This window comes from Esox lucius, chromosome 17 (assembly GCF_011004845.1).
Source record: "Esox lucius isolate fEsoLuc1 chromosome 17, fEsoLuc1.pri, whole genome shotgun sequence".
NCBI classification, from domain to species: Eukaryota; Metazoa; Chordata; class Actinopteri; order Esociformes; family Esocidae; genus Esox; species Esox lucius.
Genome location: NC_047585.1, coordinates 36,740,090 through 36,765,891, shown reverse-complemented (window position 1 = coordinate 36,765,891; position 25,802 = coordinate 36,740,090). Strand labels below are relative to the sequence as shown.

The window sequence follows — 25,802 nt, the reverse complement described above, 5'->3', positions numbered from 1 at the left end:
GTAATTTCACATGACTAAAGAAAGATACATTTCTGGGGGCATAGCAATGGTGTAAGTGTACCTGTAAAAAAAGACTAAGAATTTGGGTAGGAATTTCCTCATTGAGACATTATGGGAAAATTCACTGGGCAGTTATATTATCTTAAGTGCAGAAATGCTAACCTCCCCTATAATAGCACAAATAGCTTATGCAACTTCTTCGAGACAGCAAGAACAGAAAATTCAGGGAAAACAGACTCAAAGCAGTACATTTAGAGTATTTATTTAGCATGACATTGCAGATGGCAACTGTTGATACCTGTAATGGGGGGAGGGAAAAAGGTTCAGTATGAAACTTCTACAAAAACTACATTTGCCAATAATCAGCATGTTAAAATATGTGGATGTGAGAACACCATACCATTGATTACTTATGGTCTGGATACGGATACTGGGGCACTTCGTAATCTGAATGGAAGACCGAGGCATAAGGATTCCAGCTGTAAGCCCTGGGGTACTGGCCAGGGGGCCTGAAGGACCGCTCAGGTTGGACCTGGGTAGTAGCGGTAGCAGAACTGCCTACGGCTGCTGGAGGAGTGGCAGATCTTGGTAGGAGTGGGTAATGATCGAAAGGCTGAAAGGCATAAGGGTGCCCATGGGGGTTAGCCCGTCGTTTGTCTGAGAAGTACGGCCTTTGATTGACCTGATTGAATCCTCTAGGTTGCACATGTGGGGCCTTCGATGCAGATCTAGGGACATTAGACTTTTCAAGAGTAGCAGCTGTGGTTGAAGGCCTAGTGGTTGGTGCTGGAAGGACATTCATTTGAGGGTCATAGTGGGAGAAATCGTGAACCTGGCGCATTAGCGGGTAGCCAGGCTTTTGGTATTCAGGCCATTGTTGGCCCCAGGAGTATTCAGGCCTGTCCTGGCCCCGAGGGGATCCTCTATGTTGCACACGGGGGGGCTTTGAAGCAGGTACAGGGGAATTCGATCTGGTTGGTGCTGCTGTTGGGTTAGAGGGATATTGAGATAAATAGTAGGGAACCTGCATAAACTGGGGGTATTCAGGTCTGCTGTGGCCCCAGGGGTATTCAGGCCCGTCTTGGCCAAAGGGGTATCCTCTATGTCGCACATGGGGGGCCTCTGAAGCAGGCACAGGGGAATTAGATGAGGTTGGTGCTTCTGTTGGGACAGAGGGATATTTAAATAAATAGTAAGGAACCCGCTGAAACAGGTTTTTTCCCGGCCTCTCCTGGGCCTGCGGGTACCCTCTAGGTTGTATACCATGGGGAAAGTTCAGGCCTTGAGGGTCCAAAGGAGACACAGTATCGCTCACAGGGACATGTGTGGTCCTCTTCATTGATGTGTTACTCATAGGGCAGGTGAGGGTAATCTCTCCAACAGCAGAGAGCAAAGAGAGCAAATGCTCATTGGCCTAAGGGAGGAAGTCACAAAAGATTAGAGGTGAGTGCCCATATTAACTAATGAACACCAGAGGGCAGTGTGTTGAGTACCTCAATCATAATGCAGGGTCCATTGTATGGAGCAGTGATCACCGTTCCTCCAGAGAATGACTCAATGGTGATTCCACAAAGTTGGCAGGCATAAAAAAGGTGCTCCCAAACACCAGACACTGAAATGCATACAATTCAGAAGACAAATCTGTAGTCATGATTGACATTTATAGATTACCTCAATTTCAAGATCACTAAATTAAAGCACTAACTCTGGATAGGAGCATCTGCTAAATTACCAGAATGTAAATATTTACATTGGTAATTTAATGGTTTTGGGCTTTGTCCTACAGTATTAGCATGCATTCAGCATAAGGGGTAATCATTGATGTAACATGCAAATTTGACAAAATGTATAGTCCAAGTATTTACACACCACACACACACACACACACACACACACACACACACACAAACAACCTTTAACTTTGAGAGTATCTGCTTCCATGGGCAGCTTCACCACCATGCCAGATGAAAAGCAGGAGACAGATGGGGTAGGGGGAGCAACAGGACAAGACATGGTCATGGTTGCCCCCCACAGACGTAGCGGCAGGACATAGTTGCCCCCCTGCATGTGAGAGAAGGTGTGTGTCATCATGGGCAAACCCCTGTACGTGTAAAACGGCCAACATGTGAATGGATACCCAAATTACACTTGTTATAATGAAGTCAGGCCTAATGACATCCTGATGAGATAACTTGCAAGCAATGGCACATTGGATAGCATCTAATCAGTAGGCCATTCAGAAAGGAACGTGGTAGTTTGTCTCACCTCGCATCGTCCAAAACAGCTTGGGTAAAAGAAAAATTACCTAAACGGATTTCATGTTGTCTTGCTTTTCAACCAGACCTGTGTATTCTTTCAAACCTGTTTGTCTAAGCTAACCAGTCTCCTTGAACAACATGCTGCTGGGAAGAGGAAGTGACCATGATTTAAAAAAAATAAGACATATCCACTTTGGCCCCGAATCAGAGTGTCTAAATAGGATGTATTTATATTTGTGCATATTTTTTTTCCATGCAACACTAACATAATCAAACTTTACTTTAACAATTTAAAAAAATTATTTTCTGATAACTGTTATGGCAGGCAAAGGCCTAAAAAAAAAATACCCTTTTTAGGGTTATTACTCAACAGAAATGTTGTAACACATTAGCCTTAAAACTGATCTTTCAACTCAGTAAGCTACATTACATAAGGTATAATGTATAACAGTTCTACAGGTATTAGTTCTTAGGGCAGACAAGTCTATGAAATCACTTCTGAAGATTTTCACTCAAAGCAAATGTTGGTATAATTGCAGTCATTTAACTTCATACAGTATATTTTTTGTACTACGTGCTTTTAACGACAGCGATTCCAGCAGTTCAGACCCAAGAAATCAACTTTTATGGCTTCTCACGCAATTTGAACAGGAGCCTCGTATGACAAGTGAGGCGAAGTCAGGAGTTATTTCTGTTGAAGCAGTGTGCGGTACTGCTGCAAGATATTCATCAGTGAGGCTGCATCTGCGCTTGGACTTGTTAAATTTGGTAACAGTTTTTGTATTTCGCTGCATGCTTGCTCTAGAGTGCCACTGCAAATTGTACTCTTTAAAACCTGTGACGTTAGCTTAACATATTAAGCAAGTTGCTTTACCTGCGACATCTGCAAATAAATATTTTTCTGTCAATAGTTTAAATACCCTGCTTTCTTTATCAACTTTTCTTAGGCTCATTTCCAGAGATCGCTAGCCATCAATTGCTTATTGTACGTCCAAATGATAACTTCCGCGCTTGGATTGTGGTGCAGGTCCCTTTGCATAATAGCAACGCAAATACCTTGTTTCAACTAAAGGTATTTTAAACTGACATGATACTGCTGAACTTATTACTAGGAGTGCCACGGGACTTTTAATTGGAAAATAAATAAATATGCAACAGTAAATAAAGTAACGTAATCTGCGAACCTCGTCAGGTATTTTTTTATTTTGTATTATTTTTAAAGTTTTGGATGTATCGCGGCCCGGATAGAATGACTCAACGGGCCGGATCTGGCCTGGTGGCCTTATCTTGCCCAGGTCTGGCCTAGAGAAACAGGTTGTGGTGGGTCTAGCAAGCTTGTTAATTTGTTGTGTGCAGTACCATACAAAGAAATGCTTACCTGCATATACTCAACAGTATCAGTAACCATAAACCAGATGGCATAAAAATAAACATTCAAACAACCAGTCCGTTCTGATAGCAGCATGATGTACACAGAGCTGCTTTGGTTGAATGAAATTACTGTATGCAGGACAATTCTAGTGGTGCCTATGTAAGGGGATAGATTAAAACAACTTCGTACCGCCTAAGCACAAGCCAAATACAGTACATCTTGTTGGAGTGACGCAAGGCCTGCAATATCCATAGAATACTTTGAATCTAGAGGTGGTGACGTGAGTGAAAAGCAGTAAGCCCCCATGAAGAGGTCACCTGTTGAGTTATATGGCAGCCTTTGTAGGGGGCAACAAACATCACATCCCTGCGTAGCCGCTTTACAGAGAAGCCACAGTGAGTCGGCATCCGGGATAGGGGAAGAACAGGAGATCCATCACCTGCACGAGACAATATTTCAGTCTCCGTCTCATTTTGGACTCGGAAATTTGAGACAGCTCAGTAACTCCACATCTTCCGAGTCAATGAACAACATTTAATGGGGTCATTATCTAGATTGTAATTTAACATTATAACAGGTATAGCTAACATTTCTGGCAAATTTGGGTTTAACCATCTTGCTTACGGACACAACAGATCCATCCCCTTATGGATTGTACCCATCCACCTTTCAGTCGCTGTTCAGATGTTCTAACCATTAAGCCATCAAGTAGTCAAAACAATGCCACCCAGACATTCAGTTTGATGCCTATATTGAATACATTACTACTAACATGCAGCACAGAATAATTGGTTTTTAAGAGGCACTCAATGAATCAACCACGACTTCCCATTGAAAATGAGCATACCTCCGGAATATCAAAATGCAGTGATGCCGTTTGATGAAGGCATTAAAAAGTCTTAACTCTGCTTATTCTACTTACCACCATCAACCAGAAAATGTGGAGCCTTCCCCCGTTTGACCCGAAGGGTCATCGAATCATTGTTGCACTGTACTGTTGGGCTCAGGCGCTGCAGTTTAGCATCCAACTGGGGCAAATCTGTTTGAGAATAAAAGTATTAAGCGAATGTTCTACAATTGCAAAAAAACTGCAAGTTACTAATTTCAAAACTAAAATGTTCCTTTGCCATCAGAAGGGGGCCCACAAAACAAATTTGCAGTGAGGTTGGAACACCCAAGCAGATCTTTTCTGGGACCTCAAAAGGAAAGGACCAACCTTTTTTCTACGAGTAGAAGAGTTATATTACATTTCCTGCAAATAATTAAAAATCCTTTTGGTTTTAATGGGGAAAGATGTTGAATTAAAACTATTCACTAATATATACGAATTTAAGAGTAATGTTAATGTTCAAGATTAACAACAATAAAAAACGGCCTTGTGGCTTACTTTGAGATGCATGTGGGTGAGTCTGATAATCAGTTACGAACGCAAGAGATCCGTTCTGACTTTTGAAGCCGTAAGTAGCAGGTTCATCGTTAGTTGTATCGAGATCTACACTTCCAAGCCGACCCGACCTTTCAGTCGTTGGATCCAAGTGTTGTTTGTAATCTTTTAATATTGCAGTGGTCGTGTCAGTAAATTGTCCATAGCAAGGCCTTACCAAAGAACTCAGCGTTACAGTCAATGTAAAGTAAAACAAAAAAAATGTCCACGACATCACACCTTTTGACGGTCCTGCTGCACTCAAAATTCTAAAACTAAAACCCTTCACTATTATTCCCATGAACCGTCTGACGGCTCGAGTAGCAGTCACCTCAAATTTAAACTTAATGTCTGATTGAAGAACCAATCACAAACCGACGTAGGGTGGTAAAAAAAAGTTTAATAGCGTTTAATAAGGTGCTACGTTATGGTGCGTTCAAATGCAATTGGGAAGTTCGAATTAACTCCAACACTGGAAAAAAATCACCTGAAAGGCGCCCTCCATTGTTGTATAAAGACATTTTATTTGAAGCAATTTTATTTTTAGCTCGAACTTTATGTATTTTACACCGACTTCTGACGTCATATAATAAGAAAAAATATGTAAAAGACGTTTCAGTATTTAAATGTTACAACTATATCATATTTATAAAAGGCAATCAATAAATATAATATTTTATAACGCTACAATTCATATGTCATCGATGTTTAGCTCCAAAAATTAGAGCTCTTGGATGTTGCCTGATATTACGATTTGTATCGGTGAGTTGAATGACCGCTCCAAGAAACAGTATTTCCAGGTGGACCTCGTTTATTTTAATCTTCCCAGTAGTCTTGGATGCACTGAAGATATTCCCCTTTTCCCAATTTTGAAGGCAGCAGAAGCTCAAGTGTGATTCTCCCATGGACGCCAATTGTACACGATGCTACTGTTGCTTTATGTATGATGTCCCTAAAGGTAGAGCTTGGCCAATTCAGAAATAACCTAAAAGGTATGAAATAAATCATTTAAGGAGTGTAATAATTTTATTTTCCTATATACTTTATTAAAAAAAGCAACACTGTTGCAATAAATCACTTTTTATTTTCAATAAATAAATATTGTCAACTTTTTATGCATTGTTGTCTCACACTATCCACTGAAATTAATGATGAAATTGCGAAAACATAACAATGAACATGATAATTTTTGTATTTAATAAAATGTGTTTTGTTTTTATGTATTTTTTTTTATGTAAATATATATTACAAGAAAACTATTAAAGTACAGTCAGTGTATGACAAAAGAAACTGAAAAATGATACTGAATATTTTCATGTCTTTCAAATAGTTCCCATTCTGTAGATGTCCCATGGGGATTCTAACATTGCATAATATGACTTTAATCAAATCAAACAATTACATCATATTACTTCATTCAAATCAAACAATAACATTGTGTTACTTTATTTAATCTCTGAGTTCCTTTGCAAATCATACAGTTTGGTTGAGAAGATGGGGTGAAGATGACATCATCGCCAGCTCATAGGTTTGTAAAATCAACACCCACACAGCCCCAGTCCTCCTCTTCAGTGATCCCAGGCTTACTCACCTCATCTAGAACCATAGAAATGTACACATCATTGTCTGGAACCTTCTCCACGTGATGTTCAGGGATTGAATATGGCTGTGACTCTGTCTTTGGCTGCTCCTTAACACTGAAATGGTCAGGAGTCACAGGCCTGGAGTCCGCGTCCCTCCCCCACCCGTAGCCAGAAAAGGTTGGAGAGGCAGGTGCCAGCTCATTGTCCCCCCGTGAGGGGTCAGAGTCAGTAGCCCCGGCTGACAGTGCCCAGGAGGAGGGGAGTGGGGCTGAGAATAGGCTGCCCACCCCCAGCAGGTGCCTGTGGTCACGCTGGAGGGCGTTGTCAATGCTGAGGCTGAGGTTGATCGGCGACGGCGGGCGCATGTCGAACTCTATGAAGGAGAGGATGCATTCTCGCTCACCCATCTGCTGCCAAAGGAGGTGAGCTTCACCGCTGCTGGCGGTGTGCACCCCGCCCCCACCTGACTGATGGGGCAGTGACACGGTGTCCCTCAGACTGTCTGCGGTGTGGGGGTCGTCATAGACACCAAGTATGGAGCCGCTGTCTGTTCTCGAGGGATGCTGTCCCGCCCAGTTGTTTGGCATGAGCTCCGCCCAGTTTTTCTCCGACTTCCTGAAAGGCCCCATCCACAGGGTTTCCTGCACTCTCTCCCAAAATGACAATCCCTTCGCCTTGCGCTGGTTGTGTTCACACCTCGCACGGCTCCTCCGGGGGGTCCAGAACACCCAGGAGGCCAGCACCAGCATGGAGAAGCACCAGAACAGTTCCAGCACACGGGCCCAGAACTGGCCCAGCCACCAGCCCCAGCTGAAGCGCCTCCAGTCCCCCAGGAGCCCGTAGAGCCAAAGCAGGCTGTAGATCTGCATGCCCAAGCAGAGCAGCCCCAGGAGGGCACAGACTGCCGCCACTCGCCTCGCACGCTCCTCTGATCTCTGAGGGGTCCCCCACTGCGGTATTGGGGTCTTGGAGAAGGGGTGCAGGTGGGAGAGGGATTGGGTGAGGAGGCCCAGGCAGAGGGGCAGGCACCAGCAGAGAGAGAGGCTCTGTAGCGCCACAGGGAGGTCAGGAGACAGCGCTGGAGAGAGCAGGTCGGCCCCCAGTAGCAGGGTGCAGTGCGTCACCGCTAGACCTCCCACCACATAGGGGCGCTGCAGAGGGGAGGGCCGCTGATTCACGTCGGCCCGCCGGTGGGGAATCATGTTCAGGGCGACCTGGGCCCATAGCATCAGTGGCAGCGGCAGGTTGTAGAGGGCGGTGAGGACGGGCCGAGACAAGACCCGGCGCGTGCCGTACGGGTCGGTGAGGAGGAGGACAGCGCGGAGTGCACCGGTCAGCAGGAGCAGCCCGTTGGCCAGGGTCAGGTTTCCGCAGAGATGATGGACCTTGGTGGAGCCCCCGATCATTCCCAGTGCCGCCACGCAGGACAGCAGCAGGAAGAGGCAGGCGGAGCCGTAGACGTGGAGCTCCCAGGCGAAGGCCAGCGTGCGGCTCAGGTCCTCCCACAGCAGCATGGTGCCGTAGGTGGCGGTGGGGACGACGCAGGGGCCCAGGGCCTGCACACAGGGGCCCCCATTCAGGCTCCTATGCGTCACATGGCCAAACACGTCATAGCGGACAGCGAACGCAGGCAAGACTTTGACTGAGAACAAGGGGAGGTGAGAGAGGAGTTAGTGAAGGGGACCTGGCGAACCAATATGGACAGGAAAGACCTGACTTAGAACAACAGAAATGGCCATTTACCGTTGCGGCCATGTTGATGGGTCGTGTGTATTACAGGTGACGGCAATACTGACGACTCAGTTGTTGGTGTGTCAGGAATGGACTTGTCTGAGAAGTCAAACAATGCCAAGATATTTGGTGAGCAATCACATTATGTCCTATTAACAGATTTCTTTTTTTTAAGCGAGTGCAAAGCTTACCTGTTTCAGACCGATACGTCAGAAGGGGTGCTTGTCCTGGATTGGCCGATGACAGGGTTGAGGAGTGGGAATGTTTCCCTTGAGTGTTGCTGCTCACGGGCTCCAGTGAGTCAATCACAAAAATGTCTTTTAACACAACCACACCCTGTTCCTCGTTCTCCCCCAGCCTTCCTTTTTCCGGACCGTCCCCTCTAGCGATGTTGGGACGGGTTTTCTTCAATTTGACGGTTGTCGTCATTTGTTCAGAGATCTCCACAGTAGGGAACCCAGGTTCCAGGTACGGACCGCTGTGGTCATCCTTAACGAGTGACACAGGGGTTTCAGATGTAGCTGTAAGGGAGAGCTTGGTCTGTGCCATCCGGTCTGGTTCTGCTGGGCTGACGTGGTCTCGGGGCACAGGAGGGAGTGGGACAGGAGCAGGAAAGAACATGGAAGGGATGTGACGTGTGCTGGGAACCGACTGGGGCTCCGGGTCATCATCAATCAATACCTCATCCCCAAGTCCTCCGTCATCCACAGACTCATCACTGCCACGAGATCTGCCAACCGATGACCCTGCCAACTCCTCCTTGTCTGTCGCTTGTTTTCCCGGCACCCCAGTCCCGCCGGCGGGCATCAGGACGTCGGTACCTGGCTGTTGTGTGGTAGAGCGCTCGGCGGCTGCCAAGTCTCTCTTTGAGCTGGAGAGTGCCAGGCGACGGACGAGGTCCGAGCTGCCAGATGAGTGTGTGGCAGAGGTGGTCCCGATCATCCGTCCGGGAGAGCAGTGAAGCAGCGCGGACAGCACCAGGACGAGACGCGAGAGCGGCGCCATCCCTGTGTAACCTCAGGAGTGGCGGTCACACCGTGCAACGCGGCCGGCAAGTGACCGGCACTGGGGGGGGCGAGCTGCTGTTGGGCACTGCAACTGGCAGACACAAGGATCCTTAATGCTCACCATTCACTATCACACTGGGTTGTACTTGAGCTGGGTGGGGTTTATAGGTTCGGTAACATGACGTTTTGTCAGGGTGATTGACAGGGCTGTTGACACTGTAGCAGCTTGCAAAGGTGAGCTGGGGTTAAAGCAACAAACAGATTCCCTGATCATTAACCGGCCCTGCAATCCCCTCAGAGGCAATAAATCCCTGCTGTAATCCTGAGTGTGTGTGTGTGTGTGTGTGTGTGTGTGTGTGTGTTTGTGAGACATATGTGCCATGCGCGCACGTTTATACCTGTAGGGGAATCTTGGCATAAATATGGCAGCTACAGCTGCAAGCCGCCTGATCCTTCTGATCTCCTGGAGCCTTTTGGTCACATGCTTGTTTGTTTCCTAACCCTGGGAGGAAGGGTTCGTTGCACAAGATAAGTGTCCTTGGTTGAATCTGGTCTCATCACCGAATATGAGTCCAAGTCATTTCCCTCTGATCGGTGTCACAGATATGTGGAGGAACGCACTAATTACCATTCACTGCAAATATCCAACATACAGTACATACAGCTCCGGAAAAAATTAAGAGACCACTGCACCTTTATCTTTCCTTTCCAAAAAAGTTGAAAAGGAACGTTTTGAGTGAGGAACAGAAGCGTTCAATTTGCAGTGGTCTCTTAATTTTAACCCTTCTTTTCCTCACTCCAAAACATTTTTGGAAAGGAAAGAAAAAGGTGCAGTGTTCTCTTAATTTTTTCCGGAGCTGTATGTTGCTATGATTTACAATGGCCCATCCATTATCAAGTTGAAAGGGCAAAACAATTGAAAGGTGTTTCACACGCCACAGTGTTCCAGGATTTCACATAATAAATATACCAGTTCAATTTCCTGTATAAAAGCAACAACCGTTTCAAAGCAAAAAGAAAAAGAAACACTCTTTCAAGACCTACCTGGGATTGTTTAAGACTTCTGCTTCACATCTTTTGTATATTTTTGGTTACACACTAGCTTTTCCTTTTCTCATGCTTGTCTCGTATGTCGTGTAGATGCCCTGTTTGCACTGAGTGGATTTCTAAGAGTGATGTTCTGAGTCTCTCTCTCCTCTACATACCTTATCATAGCTGTGTCCCGTAATCACTTCAGTCAAGGATTACATTAAGATCCTTAGGGACACCAAGCCACAAGCAGTGCACGAGGACAGTAGACAACAAAACACAGACAGGCAAACTTTTTATTGAACACACGGGCAGAAATACAAAACAGGAAATTGTACAAATAATATAGGGCGTGTGTTTATTATTTTTTTTAAGAAAACATTTAGGAGGAAGGTACAGACACTCCATGAACAAAATGAAAAATGAACAAAAACAGAAGAAAAAAAAGAAGACCCACACTGAACAAAGAGACATATTCACTGAAGGACTAGGGTCTAACATACACAGATAGTCATAAAACGGACAATGTCATTGATGTTTTTATATAGGTACGTACAGTAGGGGCAAGGTTGGAAAGTAACTATTTTATTACATGTAACTAACTGATTACAAAAACAGTGACGGTAATCTGTTAGGTTTACCGTCATAATTTACAGTCATAATTGAAGTTGTGTGGGATCACTCGTACAGGGGAAAGAACAAAAAGCAGCCAAAGTCAAAAGAACAGTTGTGACAAATCCTACAGAGGAATTTACCTTAAGACTACATTAACTAAAGTACACAACAGTCTACCACAGTGCCTTGCTCATTTTAGCAGCGGGTTGTGCTGATACTGAGACAAAATATCCCTTTTACAGTTGAGATGTACATAACTAAATAAAAATGCTCACTATACATACAGTATACAGAAACACAAGAGGCCAACATCCTCTGCACATGAAGCAACCTCAAATGGTTAACTATTAACTAATCAATATTCACTATACCGAATTTAAAACTCAGCTCATCTCCCTGTGTCTAGATACAGCAGCATACTTGAACTGTATTTTTTGTTACATCAACTGTGAATTAATGTATAGGATATACTCACCTCTCCTTCCCATTATCTTACGCTCCCCAACCCATTGCAAATAAATGGATGTCAGCCTCAATACTGAGTATTCTACCTCTGTGTTGACTAGCACCACTACACAGTGTAAACGTATGTGTAAATGTACTTAGCAAATAAAGGTGATTCTGATCAAGCACAACAACAAAAAAAATGGAAGAAAAACATTACCGCTTAAAGCAAAACCGGATCAAAAAGTGCATTACATGGGATCACAGAGAGGCTAGAAGCGAGACCGTGGGAATTAACTCTTTCCCGTCCATTGTTCAGTCAAGGTGTTATACCCAAGCAACACATCTCTTCTGGTCCACCTTAAGAGAGTGGAGCAGCAGCCTGTTGTGGGGAGAGCAAGGGGAGGCCCTCACTGGCACATGCCTGGCTCTTTAAGGCAGACTGGGGCAGTTGTGTTCCTTTTTAAAGGCACATACACACACGAAAAGGTATACATTCAGATTGAGTTTGAATATTAACTGTCAGTTTAACACTAGCTTTTACATTAGAACTTCAACATTTAACATATAGATGTTTTAATCTAACAACTGGTTGACTATTACTATATCCTATGATAATATTTTATTCACATTAGGAGCTCAGCATTGCATGTACAAATAATTTTGCTATCATATTACACTACATGTTCAGCCATTAACATTCCTGACTTCTACGGTTCCATTCCAGCCTTGAGAGATGTAAAGTAAAAAAAACAAGAATACACATGATTTATAAATGAGAGATTATTGGAAATGTATCGATCGCAGTAATTTTGTATAATATTGAATCTATACACTGGCCACCTTTCTGCCACTAGCATGCATGCTCTACTCGTGACCATTTCTAACCAAGTAGTACTCGCGAGAATACGCGCCCATTCAAGCTGAATGTAAGATGGCGCCTTCCAACCACTGTGTAGGAAATGGCAAAGAAAAGTAGCTACTAATTATTAGTTCAATAAACAAACGCTGGGCCTGTGAGGACCTTCAAGAAATATACTAATTTAAAATAGAAGTTCCCTAGGCCATTGTAAAAGGTAAGCAAACTAAATTAGAATGTCAAGGATAAGGGTGGAGGTCTGAACCACACTCACGCGCGTGAAATGCACACATTGGAGCGCTGTTCGCGCACGATCCACTATGTGGACGATCTAGACTCAATATCAAGTGCTGTTTAAATGTAAATAAAATGCAGTAACAAATTACCTTAAGTCATTACAATACATGTTCAACTTTATTTTAAGCGAATCATCACGACGTCTCTACTTATTGAATGCCTGCCTATACAGTCCAACACAAGCAGTTTCATCTAATCAGTGTTGACATAACAATTCTCTATGAAGGACATAGCTCTTTATAATTAAATGTATTTATTGAAATAAGAAAATAGTTGTCTCTGTTCTGGTACCGACCTACTATCATTGGTCTCTCGGGTGCACGCAAAGCTCGTTCCCGGAAAGTTGTTGCCTTTGCAATTGAGATTTTGCTGAACGAGGGACCTCGGACTCAGTCCTCGCCATGTCTGATGGCGCGGCCGTTGCTTGTCAGAGTACTCCGGGGTTTCGCGTTTTGCCAATGGGCCTACTTCCGTAATTGCATGTGTTGATTCGATGTTCCTCGAATATAAAAGTTCACAGTGAGACACATTTTCTCCAAACGGTTGGAATCGTACTGGACAAAACTGTGCGTAAATCCAAATTGTGTGGATTATCGTCATTGTTCTCATCGAAACGAGGGTAAATACAGCCGAAATTAGCACACGTCACATAGCTAGCAAGCTAGTTAGCTTCTACTATATTGTTTAGTTAGCTAGCTGTTAAAATACGTAATTCGTACAATTCACTCCATCGCTATACTACGAAGACCATCACATGGCATGTGCAAAGCTGATGACTTGGGGTTTATCGAGTTTTATTTTTTGAACACCGTGCCTTGGCGGAACGGAGGGGTTTTGGTTTTATTTAAGGTAGCATGGGTAGATGCACTGCTAACAAGTTAGCTAGCTAGTCAGATAATATTAGCAAATGACTAGTTAGCTTTTATAATTTAGAATATTTTGCATAGGATGCACATGCATTCATTCTCAACTACTTAATGTATTGGTTTTAAATGTTCTCTTCATTTAGATTGTGGGATTGTAATAGTTGGCTGAACTAACGTTGGGGTATAGTAAGGCAGCTATTTAGTTAGGATATACAGTAAATAAACAAAACAAAAAGGTCATGTTGTGGTAGATAGCTATCATTCTGCATCATTATCTTAGTTATTTATACTGCCCCAATCGTAATGTAACTAACAATAGTAAGAATAACATTTTCTTTCCAAACCCATACAGAATACCACAACGGCCTGATGCATTCTAGGGGCAGAGTGCAGAACATAATGGCAGGTGATCAGATGGTTGAATAATTTGCTCAGAGTTCATCAGGGAAAGGATTTTGCTTGTGCATTTTGGCTCCATCTGGATTTACTTCTCCCTCAGTTCGGGGACAGGCTGGGCTTTTAACATGTCTAATAGACACAGGGGCTCATTCAGCAGTTCACAATGTTTTGGAACTTGCATATGACGTTTGTGCCTGAAACACGACCACGTTTGGCGACAGAATGCACCACGGGTGTGTGTCGAGTAGTACTGTTGACTGTAGCAGCAGTCGGACCAATTATTTTGACCCGTCGTACTGGACAGGTGTTAACCATGTCTTTCCCTTGCCCGCTAGGCGCCGTGGAGGGCAGAGTGACTTGTCATGAATGAGCCCGTAGAGAGCGGTGTGGTCTCCTTTGATGAGTATGTGCGCCAGAAGGCCCGCAGCGTGCCCCAGCACCGCATGAAGGAGTTCCTGGAGTCTCTGGCCAACAAAGGCCCAGAGGCACTACCAGAGTTTTCCCAGCAAGGCAGCGCCGCTGCCTCCACCACCACCACCACCATGGTGTACCAGCAGGGGGGAAACTGTGTCTACACGGACAGCACTGAGGTGGCCGGCTCGCTTCTGGAGCTGGCCTGTCCGGTAAGAGGATAGACCTCCTGGCGTGGTTCCACGAGCAGCTCACATGTTTTTTTTTTTGGAGTAAACATGAGGCCCGGCGAGGGCCCGTTGACCTTGTCAACTCCACATAGTTTTGAAGTACAGATACATTTAGTAATTGTACACTGCCTTATTGATGTCATGATTAACCCTTTTGCCCTTTGACTACATGGGACTCATGTGGATGAACAGGTGCAGGTGACCTCTGCACAGATCTCACCCCAGGTTTCTTCTGGGGTTCACCAGGGGTCCGAGCAGCCGATACAAGTACAGGTTAGTCCTTCCCATACACAACCTACTCAGGGAGGTCTCCCCACTAATAAAGTGCATTCATTAAAACCATTAGAAGACAACTGCGTGAAAAGGGCAACACAACTAGTCAGAGGAGCCACCACCGTCGAGCACTTTGCGGCTCCACTCAACTGCTTGACGGCTGAAACGGACTGGTGAAGACTTTGGTTGTTATGAATGTGGTGTCCTGTTCTTTCCCCCTGTGTTGTTAGGTGCAGATCCAGGGACAACAGGGCCAGACGGTGGACCTCCAGGGGATCCCCACGGGAGCACAGCTGGTACAACAGGGAGAGCTGACAGCGGAGCAGCACCAACAAGTACAGACTCTCACACACACCACTGCGTATTATTAAATAGACCTACCCCATCAGCTTCACTCACTCAGTAAGTGGATTGATGTGGTATACTGGTTCTCTCCCTTTCAGATCCAGGCCCAGTTGGTGGCAGCTGTGTCTGGTGGTCAACAAATTAGACTGCAAAGTGGTCAACAAATCCAGCACATTCAACTACAAGGGGGTCAGCAAATTCAACTACAAGGGGGTCAGCAAATTCAACTACAAGGGGGTCAGCAAATTCAACTACAAGGGGGACAGCAAATTCAACTACAAGGGGGACAGCAAATTCAACTACAAGGGGGTCAGCAAATTCAGCTGCAAGGGGGTCAGCACATCCAGCTTCAAGGGGACCTGCAGGGGGGTCAACACATCCAACTTCAAGGGGGTCAACACATCCAGCTTCAGGGGGGTCAACAAATCCAACTTCAAGGGGGAGGTCAGCAAATCCAGCACATTCAGCTGCCAGGCGGCCAACAGATCCAGCTCCAGGGGGGAGGTCAGCAAATCCAGCACATTCAGCTGCCAGGCGGCCAACAGATCCAGCTCCAGGGGGGCCAGCAGATCCAGATCCAGACAGTGGAAGCCATGTCTCCTCAGCAGCAGCAGAGCTCTCCCCGGGAATCTGAGAGGAGGGCCGGCGCCGGGGTCCTCCAACCCGCCAAGAAGCGCAAGGTTGACGTCCCGATCCACGTGTCGTACGCCCTCCCTCAGGGCCAGCAGGGCCAGCAGGTAGTCCTGGCTCTTCCGCAGGGGGAGGGGCAGCAGCAGCAGTACCTGTCCCTGCGTCCAGACCTGCTGACTGTGGACAGCACCCACCTCTACAGCGCCACGGGCACCATTACTGGCCCTGCCGGGGAAACCTGGACCATCCCGGTGTACTCGGGAGGGCAGCAGGGGGGCGTGCATCACATCGCCATCCCCCAGGAGGCCTACAGCACGGTGCAGGTGTCCTCTGGTCACCATGACAACAAGGACAATAGGGTGGCCCACTCGTCGTCGTCAGGGACCGGGTCCGTCCAGTCGGGCACCACGGTGTCCGTCTCCGGGACGTCAGGGAACGAGGAGGTGGTGCAGACACTGTTCCCAGCGCAGTTCATGAACGGAAACATCCACGGCCCAGTGGTTGTGCAGACTGTGGGCGGGGCTTACAACACCACACAGCAGCTACACATCTGGGACCCACAGCAGCAGGAGCAGCAGGAGCACCAGCTCCAACTACAGGTCAGACCCAGAACTGCACTCTTCTCAGGCCGTGACTGTAGTTGCCTCAGACTTTCACACTTTCCTCAACAGCGCAGACAATTGTAGCAAGCGACGGATGATGGGTTTGACAAGCTTATTTCCACATTACTGGTTTCAGTGTCCTATGTTTTCAGTGGTTGACCATTTAAGAGGTTTAGAAGTAACCAGTAATTTTGCAATTAGTGACATCAACCCATGTGCTGTAATTCCTGGAACCACAAAGAGAATCTTGATGTCTGTCCGTGACCACATATAAAAAATAATAAAAAATAAAATAAAAAACTTGGCTACATTTCTTCCTGCAGGATCACGTAGAGTCAGAGTCCCAGGAAGCACCCCAGGAGCTTCTGCTGCCCATCTCCTTGAAGCCTGAGGAGGGTCTGGATGTGTGGCGCCTCTGGGTCCAGCGCAAGAATGCAGAACTGGACAAGGATGAGCAGAACAAGTTGGCTCCCATCGGACGTGAGTGACCACATGCTCTGCCAGTCAGTCATTAAAAACCTTTCCCATGGATGTGTGCTCCTCACCTTTTAGCACCACACTCTCCTCTCTTTAATTGCTCTCTCAGTTTCTTCCTGGCTCTATCTGGTTCCTGTCTCTTAAGTGGCTTTGGTTCCGAATACTGAATATACTGTGTGTCACTGTCAACAAGACAGTTCTTTCGGTTTTCATTGAATTCATGTGTTAACTGCTGAACTATATGAACGCACTACATTTATCCTCCTCCTCTTTGGTGTGTGTGTGTGTGTGTGTGTGTTTGTGTGTGTGTGTGTGTGTAGGTCGGCAGGCTCTGCGGTTCCAGGAGGACCTGGTGTCCAGTGCAGTGGCTGAGCTGAATGTGGCCCTGGCCCTCATGACTCAGGAGGCCAGAGGGTTGGAAGGAGAGAAGTTTGAGCCTGATGCTCTCTACTACATCTTCCTGTGTATACAGAAGGTACGACCCCCTACACACGTATTCACTGACCTCAACAAGCGCGCGCACAGACACACACACACACACGATGCTGACTGAATTGTGATACAAGGTTTTGTTGTTTGCAGTACCTATTTGAAAACGGGCGGGTGGATGATATCTTCTCGGACCAGTACTACACACGCTTCTCCCAGTGGTTGCACAAAGCCCTGGATGAGTGGAGGCCCAGCATCCATCCAATGGGTAAGACTTGAAGTTTTACAACTCGTGGTTAATTGTTTTCTCACCTTGAGTGAAGTCTGTGGGCAAGAAGGGCCTTTGTCAAGCAGTTGACCAAGAACCCAATGGCAACACTAATAGAGCTTTAGTTTCTCTGCAGAGATGGGGAAAACCTGTCAGAAGAACAACCACCTTTGTAGTACTACATCAGTAGAGTTGCTAGGTGGACCTCACTCCCAAGTGAAGGGCATATGACATGCTTCCTGGAGTTTGCCAAAAAGTTCTTAAAGGGCCCAGAGATCTTTTAGGGAAAAATATTCTCTGTTCTGAGACTGATTATTATGCCTGAATGCCAAGCACTACGTCTGACAAAAAAACACATACTGCTCAACACCAGGCTAATACAATCCCTATGGTGAAGCATGGTGGTGGAAGCATCATGCTATGGGGATATTCTCAGCGGCAGGAGCTGGGAGACTGGTCAGGATTGGGGGAAGGATTAACGTTACAAAATACAGAGTTCCTTCATCCAGAGAGCACAGGACCTCAAAATGGGTTGAAGGTTCGTCTTTCAGAACAACAACAGCCCAGAGCACACTGCCTACACAATGCTTTGGGACAAGTCTGTGAAGGTCCTGGAGTGCCCCAATCAAAGCCTGAACTTGAAACCTATTTCACATCTGTGGGGAGACCTGATGATAGCAGTTAACTGACGCTCCCCATCTGACAGAGCTTGAATCTACTAGGGAGAATGAAAATGCCCAAATCCAGGGGTGCAGGTCTGGTGGAGGCAAACCCAGGAAGACTCAAAGCTGTTATCAATGCTAGCGTGGCTTATATAGAGTACCCATTAAATGGTCTGAATACGTATGTACAGGATCCAATGAGACTCATCTCTCAACATGTAACGTTGTCAGCGCTGTCTTGTACCACTAAACCGTCCCACTCCGGTCTGGGATGGCATTCCTTCAACATTCCGTATCTAGTACTGTCTGCCTTTTTAAGAGAGGAACAGAAGAGGCAAAAGTCTGTGAAATGTAGATTTGTGACATCCATGCATAGGAGAATGTCTGGGGAGTTGTTGGCTGTTTTGGGGACGGTGGGGAGAATGTGTTGTGATTGGCTGCTCTGTCATCCTAGGTTACATCATTCCCAGTCATGTTACAGAGGAGATGCTCTGGGAGTGCAAACAGCTGGGTGCGCACTCCCCCTCCACACTGCTCACCACATTGATGTTCTTCAACACTAAGTGAGTCCCAAACACACACACACACACACACACAAACACTTTAATTGAGCTGAAACGCAACGCACATCCCCTCTCCCTGTTGCTGTTAATTCAGTTGTACTTGCCTGGCCAACATGTCACTGTAGTTTACCAGGTGTGGTTGTCATTGCTGAGTTCAGCAGAGGCGATGTTCGTGTGCTGGGCTGGGGGTCGCTGGACGCGTTTGGTTATAACCAAGCCTCTCTACGTTTAGGTATTTCCACCTGACGACCGTGGAGCAGCACATGAAGGTGGCCTTCTCCAAAGTGCTGAGGCACACGAAAAAGAACCCATCCAACCCCAAAGACAAGAGCACCAGTATACGCTACCTGAAGGCCTATGGCCCCCTGGGGGCCCACCACGCCGGTCAGAAAGGTGAGATCTTCATGCCAAATACCGTTAATTTCTCTTTGGGGATAGATTCGCAAGGGCCACTCTGGCAACCTGGCGGTGATTGATAAGCTACTAGCTGATCTTTGACCCTTGACCTTTCCAGTGACTGACGACATGTATGAAGAGCAAGCCGAGGACCCAGAGAATCCTCTGCGGTGCCCCATTAAACTGTACGACTTTTACCTCTTCAAATGGTGAGTGAAAACGCCCTCATAGGCTGGGGGATGTCTTTAACCAGTAGGATGTTGCGTGGGGCTGTCTTTAACCAGTAGGATGTTGCGTGGGGCTGTCTTTAACCAGTAGGATGTTGCGTGGGGCTGTCTTTAACCAGTAGGATGTTGCGTGGGGCTGTCTTTAACCAGTAGGATGTTGCGTGGGGCTGTCTTTAACCAGTAGGATGTTGTGGGATGCCATGAGTGTCACCACAGCAGGACAGCAGCCCACGTCTGTTGGAGCCCTTTTCATGTGTCCCTTCTCTAATCGGCCGCCATTGTCCTTTCCTGTCAGTCCTCAGAGCGCCAAGGGGCGCAACGACGCGTACTACCTGACGCCGGAGCCCGTTGTGGCGCCCAACAGCCCCATATGGTACTCCACTCAGCCAATCACGAGCGAGCAGGTGGAGCACATGCTCACGCGCATCATTATGGTCCGAGAGATCCAGGAGGCCATCGCCATGTCGTCAGCCAACATGCACTGAGCGGGGTGGGAGGAGCTGTAATGGAACTGGACCGCAGCCCTCCTCTCTCCAGCCTTCCTGTTTGCATCACACTCAGTGACTAACTCTGAGGACCTCCCGGGCCCTTGGTCTGAACCATCACTCTTCACAACCACGGAAGTGGGGGGGGGGGGGCTGGGAGGGTTGGGGAGACAGTGTTTACAGAGTGGACTTACCGGCCTTTTTCTAAGTACGGACTCTTGTGATCGTTCGTCTAATGGCAGTACCTCAATACCCAGTCCTGAACAGCTTCATCTATTTTCCAGGTGGGTTGGATGTAACTAACGCCCACTCGTCACTTCACCCACTGGTTTCTGGACAGGACTAGTGGAATGGGTTTTGACCACGTTGTTAATTCAGAGCCAGGACTCTTGTAAGCTATTGTAGCCTTCCAGTGAAACTGGTCAAACATGGATGGTGAGATATCACGAGTGGAACTAATTCAGTCTTATATACAAATATTTACACATATATGGATATTTTACCCCCCTTGTCATCCATCAGTCAGGGTCCCTCCAGCCCCTCGATTCTCCCAGCCACATCCCATCTCTTCTAAGTTTTTCGTTTTTCTTTTGGGAGGGGGGGGGGTGTATTTTTTTCTTTTATATTGGCATTTAAGATCTCATGTATGTATTAATATTCTACTGGTGTTGGAGGGCTAAAGAAGAAAGCCTGTGTTTTCAAACATGCCTTTTGTGCTGTGATTTTCTGTGGATTGAGAATGATGTATGAGTGAGAGAGTTTCATTGAAGCTTCATGCAGGGTTCATAACTGTGGGTGAGGGGATTCTGTGGGTTTATAAATACCCATTTGTTTGTCACATGCTTAAAATCTGATTGGGAAGTGCTGATTGGCTAGTGGCCAACAAACTGCCTCACCTCACAATTTGTGGCCAGTTTATTAGGTACCACCACCCCTTTCATGAGAGCAGATTGCTCTACACACAGTGAGCGCCATATAAAATAGGCAGGCATTGAGGCATTCTGAATACTCTTTTTATTGAACGTTAAGAATAGGAAAAGAGTGACCTAAGCGTATCTGAGCATGGTATGACCATTGGTGCCAGGCATGCTGATTCTAGCATCTCCCAGCTCTCCTGGGCTTTTTTCAATGTACAACTCTGTTTATGATGAATGGATGACGAGAAAAAGAGTTCAAAGGGGAATGCCAAGAATTATGCAACAGGCAGCTAAAAGTGCAGAATGGGGTCTTGGTACGTACAACTCATTGGTCCTTGTCACAGATGGGTTACCGTACAAGACAACCACACTGGTTTCCTTTCCTATCGCCTAACAGTTTTCTTGAGTAGCGTGTGTAGTTCCCTGCCCTCAATCCAACTGAGCATCTTTAAGATGAGATTTATTAGATAACCTGCCGTCCAATCTCCAGCAGCTGCGAGGTGCCTTTGTGATAAAGTGGTACTGTGTCCTTGATGAACGGTTCCTGGACCGTACAAACTCCATTCACCAAAAAACCCAAACTGTTCTAGAAACAAAGGGTTCTGACAGTACTAAATGGGTGAACCTAATAAACTAGTCACTGTATGTATATCATGCGTGTAAACAGTTGAATACATTCAAATATGTTTTTTTTTTTTATTGCATTTCACTTCAATTTACTGAGCTTGTTTAATTAGTGGGTGATGATTCAGAGGTCACATTGTGGCTGAAGTAGTTAAATGGTGCTTTCAAGGCAAGTGAAAATTGTTAAAACCCCAACATCTCTTATTTTTAGGTTTGGATTTCAAGGGTGTTAGATGACCATTTAAAAGAAAAGAAAATCACAGTTGAAAGTTATTTGTATCCCTATGTTGCACTCCAGAATGCATACAAAATGCAGTTGTCATAACTTCAAGTTTATGTAAAATGGCCTGGGTGGCTGGAGATCACTAACAACCGAAGGGGTAGTCTGAAATCGGCTAGATCCATCCACCCAAGCCACTTGAACCTAAACTCACCAACTGTCATGCGCTGGTAATAAACCCAGCGACTAATTTAGTGTGGATTTCAAGTAGCGCAACCTCCATAACAGTCAGTGTCGTGGCACACAATACCAACGTGCTTGGCTTCTCGTCACTGCAAGACCAAGGTTTGAATCCTGTCGGGAATTAGCCTAGCGGTCCTGCGGAAGTCGCTGCTTTCCTCGTCACTCTAGCGACTCCTCCTGGCAGCTTGAGGCACTGGCGACCTCAATTGAGGTAGAAGGCCCGAGTGCATTCCGTTCAGTGCATAAGGATTCCAGTATCGACTTCTGGTTGCGCGAGTGTGCAGCCTAATAAACAAAACGGATGCCATGAAATTGGATAGAAAAACAAATTAACAAAGTTAAATGTCAAAATATAAAAGCCTGTTTATATTCCTAGGGGTCAGGGAGAAGAAACATTAGCGGGTGTAGTATTTGGCTAGAGCTATGATATGAACCCAAGAAACTTTACTTTGCTAGGTGCATTCCAACACTACACAATGACACCTAATCACAGTTCAAAGTTTTTGCAGGCAGTGTGCCCTACTTTGCTTTCAGTAACAAACATTGTACTTTCCACCTGATCTCTTAATGTTAGGGCATATTTTTCAATGTGAAGCTTTACTCTCAGATAGGAGCAATTTATACTAATATAACAAGCATGGGACATTGCAGATGGCCCAGTGGTGAGTATCTGGAAACTCTGGTTTAAATACCGAAGTGGACTTGGTGAAACATCTGTGCCCTCAAGCAAGACGTAACTCTAAATCACACAATAAGACTAAGTCTATAAAATTACATTTGTTGAATATCTGCATGAACTGCAGCATTTATTTGCTGTGCAAACACCTGCATAGATGCCATTTTCTCTTTTTAGTACAGGTAGTCCCAGCTTCGGACCTCTGGTAACACCTAACAGCACACATTTTTGTTGCAGCCCTGGACAAGCAGACCTAGTTCAACTCAATGATAGCCTGGTCATTAGTTGAGAAGTTGAATCAGGTGTGCTTGCCTGTGGCTAGTGAAAATGTGTCCTGCTGAGGGCACTCTAGAACCGGAGTTAGGAACCACTTATTTCCTTTTCTAATGTAGACTAATGACCCCTAGTGGTGAATATGGGATAGCAGGTACAATCTGAACTGGGCTCCTAAGTGGTGCAAGTGCCTAAGAATTCAAACTGACATCACCGTGAGGGGACAATGGTCAGATATGTTTGCCTTGCTACTTTGTGCTCTAGCGACTCCTTGTGGTGGTTCAGGTGCCTACAAGCTCAATTGTGGTTGTTAGCTGAAGAACTGTTTTCTATCTAATTGTTTCCCGCCTACTTCTAAGATAAATGATCAGCGTGGTAAGATGTAGATTGACAAAGTTGCTGCAACAAGACAAGGTGATAATCACACCACCAATCCAGGAGAAAACAAAAAAATGGTCTGGGAAAATACTGTTGTCATAATTTATTTGTAAAATACAATTATTTTCCCAGTCAGGTATTGGACTTGGGCTACCATTAGGTCATGGATCACTTAAACAGAAGTGATGCCGCTCCATAATCCTGAAGCACAAGTCTCTCCTAATCTGAAGGTAATTCGTTTTATCTCCTCGGCATAGTCACTGCTGAAGCATCATTTGTCGTCGTCTTTCTTATCTGGAATCGGGATCTGCAGTCGTCGCAGAGTGCTGGTGAAGAACTTTGGCAGAGGGCAGGACACTGTGATGTCCCTCTGACCTTTGAACTCAGGCAGTGTCAGCTGACGGGCGTGCAGGTGGAGTGGAAGATGACGGGCCTTGCTCTGTTCCAGTCCCAGCTTCCGTAACACACCATCTGGCAGTTTCTGAAGTCACGGAAGAACATAACCTCACCGGCAAACACATGACAAGGCAATAACAGTCCGACCGGCACCTTGTTGTAATGCTATGTGTACTGTGAGGGGCTGGTGTTCGTTTTACCTGGGGCGCCAGTTTTATCCAGTGGGAGTATTTATGGTCTCCGAGGATGGCACATCCCAAGCCATAAGCCATGTGGACCCTTAGCTGATGCTTTACCCCTGGAAGGAAGAGAGGGTGGACGTGGTAAGACTGACACCAGAAACAAGTTGCTATTCTAGTCCACAGGGCTGCTGTTGGCGCTCCTGTTATGCAGCCACATTAATATTCGCTACTAAATGGCTTTGGTTTCCAACTGGTGAACTTTTTATCTGGGAAAATGAATGGGTAGGAGGTCAGATTTGCACTGTGGTAGGCCTTTAACAACAACTCAGACCCGGGCCAAAAAGGTCAATCCTGTCTCCAAATGTCAGAGGAAAACAAATTTGTGTTTTTCTCCCTTGAAATTCTCTACGGACTTCTTACATTTACATAAGCTGCTCAACACAGGATAAGAGCAATAAAGGAGAGGATGAGATTCAAACCCAGTGCCTTCGGTAGTCTCTACCTGTGATTGGCTGGAGTTCCACCAGGCTGCATCCATTGCTGCTGTCCAGGACTCGGTACTGGGTAACAGCCCCCTGGGCATGGCGATTGGCCCGGACTTTGGTCACCCCCTCGCCCCCATTACTCACTCTGTACACGGGACTCAGGCCCATCTGAGAAGGGTTATGCGTGGGTAGGTTAAGGGAATCTTGTACAAATGATCGACGCCAAACTCAAAGCCTTCAAGGGCTCAGTACCATCTACCATCTAATCGTCGCTGACTTGTTCATGACAAATATGGACGTCAACGAAGCATTTGTGAAGAGCTTTGAGATGTTCTTTGGGAATGTTTTGTTACCTTGTAGTGAGGCTGAGCTCCTGTGACCTCTCTCTCTATGATGGGGATGTCAATGACACCTTCCGAGGGCACGGGCACACCCACCGTCACCACCCTGAAAGGGGAACCATAGAGCATTTATTGAACCTCTATGGTGCTGTTCATTACTAAACTAATCTCAAAGTTATGTAATAGTAACATGTTTCAAAACAATCTGTTTCAGTCGTGGCCCTAAAAAAAAATTGAGATTATGGTTTTGGTATTTGAATGATGTGAACCTTTAAACTGAATATTTGTCTCAGCACACATCCACACACCAATATTTTCTTTGCACTTGGTGGTTTCTGTGGAGGCTTTGTACGCAGTCCAATGCTTCCTTGGTCCTTGCCAGCAGGAGAGTCCCAGTCGTCTCCTTGTCCAATCCAAGGCAGATGTGCAGCTGAGACTCTGCCTTCATGCCATCTATCATCTTGGAAATGATTGGAAGCACATCAGAGATGCTGTTGTTGGCCTTTGACCCATCTATGAGGACAAAATCAATTTAAACCACAGTGGGTTTAAATGTGTCCGTTTTGCGATTGGGCATTGAAAAAGAACAGATAGAGAAATACACTTTACCTTGAACATAAATTCCATATGGCTTATTGATGACCGCAAGTTCCGGATGAGGGTAGATCAGACCTCTTTGAAGGTGCTTGGCCAGAACATTGGGATGGACATTCTGGAGCTGCTGCGTGAACTGTCGCAGTTCGGTGACCCTCTTTTGCAGTGGCGACAATGGGACCGAGGAATTAGGGACTCCTTTTTTTGATCCACCAACAGTTGCCTTTTCTTTCTCCTTCTCCAGGCGAATTTTAAGTGCAAGGTCAATAGCTCTCAGATTCGGTCTTTTGTCAGAGTCAGATCCTGCTGCCTCTCTCCGGGCTGAAGCATGTGTCCGCGTGAGCAAGGATGCAACACCGGACGATATGTAACAATTACTTGCCCTTCTCCCTCGGCAAATTAGCATTTTACAAATGGTTATAACATCACTATTACAGGCTAAGTTTACAGTCCTGAATATGTTTACGACAACTACTTTCAATATTCAATGTCCTGCTTCGATCTCACGTCCAGCTAAAAACACTTGCGCGCGCCATTGAGGATGTTGTCACACCGGAAGAGATGTAGATTGACTTCCGGTTTTCAGAAGCCG

General features: G+C 45.9%; 4 protein-coding genes and 1 long non-coding RNA gene across 13 annotated transcripts; 1 reads left to right on the top strand and 4 right to left on the bottom strand.

Moving 5' to 3' along the window:
• Positions 1-246: 246 nt before the first annotated feature.
• On the bottom strand, positions 247-5,394 carry LOC105016861. Of its 2 annotated transcripts, XM_010880975.4 has the most exons (8): positions 5,018-5,394; positions 4,553-4,669; positions 3,948-4,069; positions 1,914-2,061; positions 1,494-1,612; positions 1,264-1,414; positions 401-1,161; positions 247-298 (listed from the first exon to the last, which is right to left on the bottom strand). In XM_010880975.4, exons 1-7 carry the CDS (start codon positions 5,352-5,354, stop codon positions 407-409), a joined length of 1,749 nt encoding a protein of 582 aa, XP_010879277.3. In that variant the 5' UTR covers positions 5,355-5,394; the 3' UTR covers positions 247-298; positions 401-406. The 2 variants fall into 2 exon arrangements, with proteins under 2 accessions (XP_010879277.3, XP_010879276.3); XM_010880974.5 differs by having other exon boundaries at positions 401-1,414; positions 5,018-5,393.
• Positions 5,395-6,197: 803 nt separating this feature from the next.
• On the bottom strand, positions 6,198-10,570 carry LOC105016860 (proline-rich transmembrane protein 3). Of its 4 annotated transcripts, none has more exons than XM_010880973.5 (5): positions 10,419-10,570; positions 9,773-9,961; positions 8,559-9,613; positions 8,380-8,466; positions 6,198-8,278 (listed from the first exon to the last, which is right to left on the bottom strand). In XM_010880973.5, exons 3-5 carry the CDS (start codon positions 9,370-9,372, stop codon positions 6,576-6,578), a joined length of 2,604 nt encoding a protein of 867 aa, XP_010879275.4. In that variant the 5' UTR covers positions 9,373-9,613; positions 9,773-9,961; positions 10,419-10,570; the 3' UTR covers positions 6,198-6,575. The 4 variants fall into 4 exon arrangements, with proteins under 4 accessions (XP_010879275.4, XP_019910944.3, XP_019910945.3 ...); XM_020055385.3 differs by having other exon boundaries at positions 8,559-9,465; XM_020055386.3 differs by having other exon boundaries at positions 8,559-9,459.
• Positions 10,571-10,681: 111 nt separating this feature from the next.
• Positions 10,682-13,000, bottom strand: LOC114828868. Its single transcript, XR_003777236.2, has 2 exons — positions 12,914-13,000; positions 10,682-11,921 (listed from the first exon to the last, which is right to left on the bottom strand). It is a non-coding gene; the product is annotated as an uncharacterized LOC114828868 (long non-coding RNA).
• LOC105016859 (glutamine-rich protein 1) lies at positions 12,377-20,588 on the top strand. Of its 4 annotated transcripts, none has more exons than XM_029113824.2 (13): positions 12,377-12,538; positions 13,837-13,890; positions 14,219-14,506; positions 14,717-14,797; positions 15,028-15,132; positions 15,241-16,371; positions 16,698-16,854; positions 17,172-17,326; positions 17,434-17,548; positions 18,665-18,773; positions 19,006-19,166; positions 19,288-19,378; positions 19,692-20,588. In XM_029113824.2, exons 3-13 carry the CDS (start codon positions 14,246-14,248, stop codon positions 19,879-19,881), a joined length of 2,556 nt encoding a protein of 851 aa, XP_028969657.2. In that variant the 5' UTR covers positions 12,377-12,538; positions 13,837-13,890; positions 14,219-14,245; the 3' UTR covers positions 19,882-20,588. The 4 variants fall into 4 exon arrangements, with proteins under 4 accessions (XP_028969657.2, XP_028969654.2, XP_028969655.2 ...); XM_029113822.2 differs by lacking the exon at positions 12,377-12,538 and adding an exon at positions 12,967-13,237; XM_029113821.2 differs by lacking the exon at positions 13,837-13,890.
• A 2,712-nt stretch (positions 20,589-23,300) lies between these two features.
• Positions 23,301-25,801, bottom strand: LOC105016857 (RNA pseudouridine synthase D4). 2 transcript variants are annotated; one of them, XM_010880967.4, is made up of 6 exons: positions 25,226-25,801; positions 24,925-25,129; positions 24,629-24,722; positions 24,293-24,443; positions 23,809-23,906; positions 23,301-23,693 (listed from the first exon to the last, which is right to left on the bottom strand). In XM_010880967.4, exons 1-6 carry the CDS (start codon positions 25,614-25,616, stop codon positions 23,484-23,486), a joined length of 1,149 nt encoding a protein of 382 aa, XP_010879269.1. In that variant the 5' UTR covers positions 25,617-25,801; the 3' UTR covers positions 23,301-23,483. The 2 variants fall into 2 exon arrangements, with proteins under 2 accessions (XP_010879269.1, XP_019911203.1); XM_020055644.2 differs by having other exon boundaries at positions 24,925-25,076; positions 25,226-25,367.
• Position 25,802: the final 1 nt, after the last annotated feature.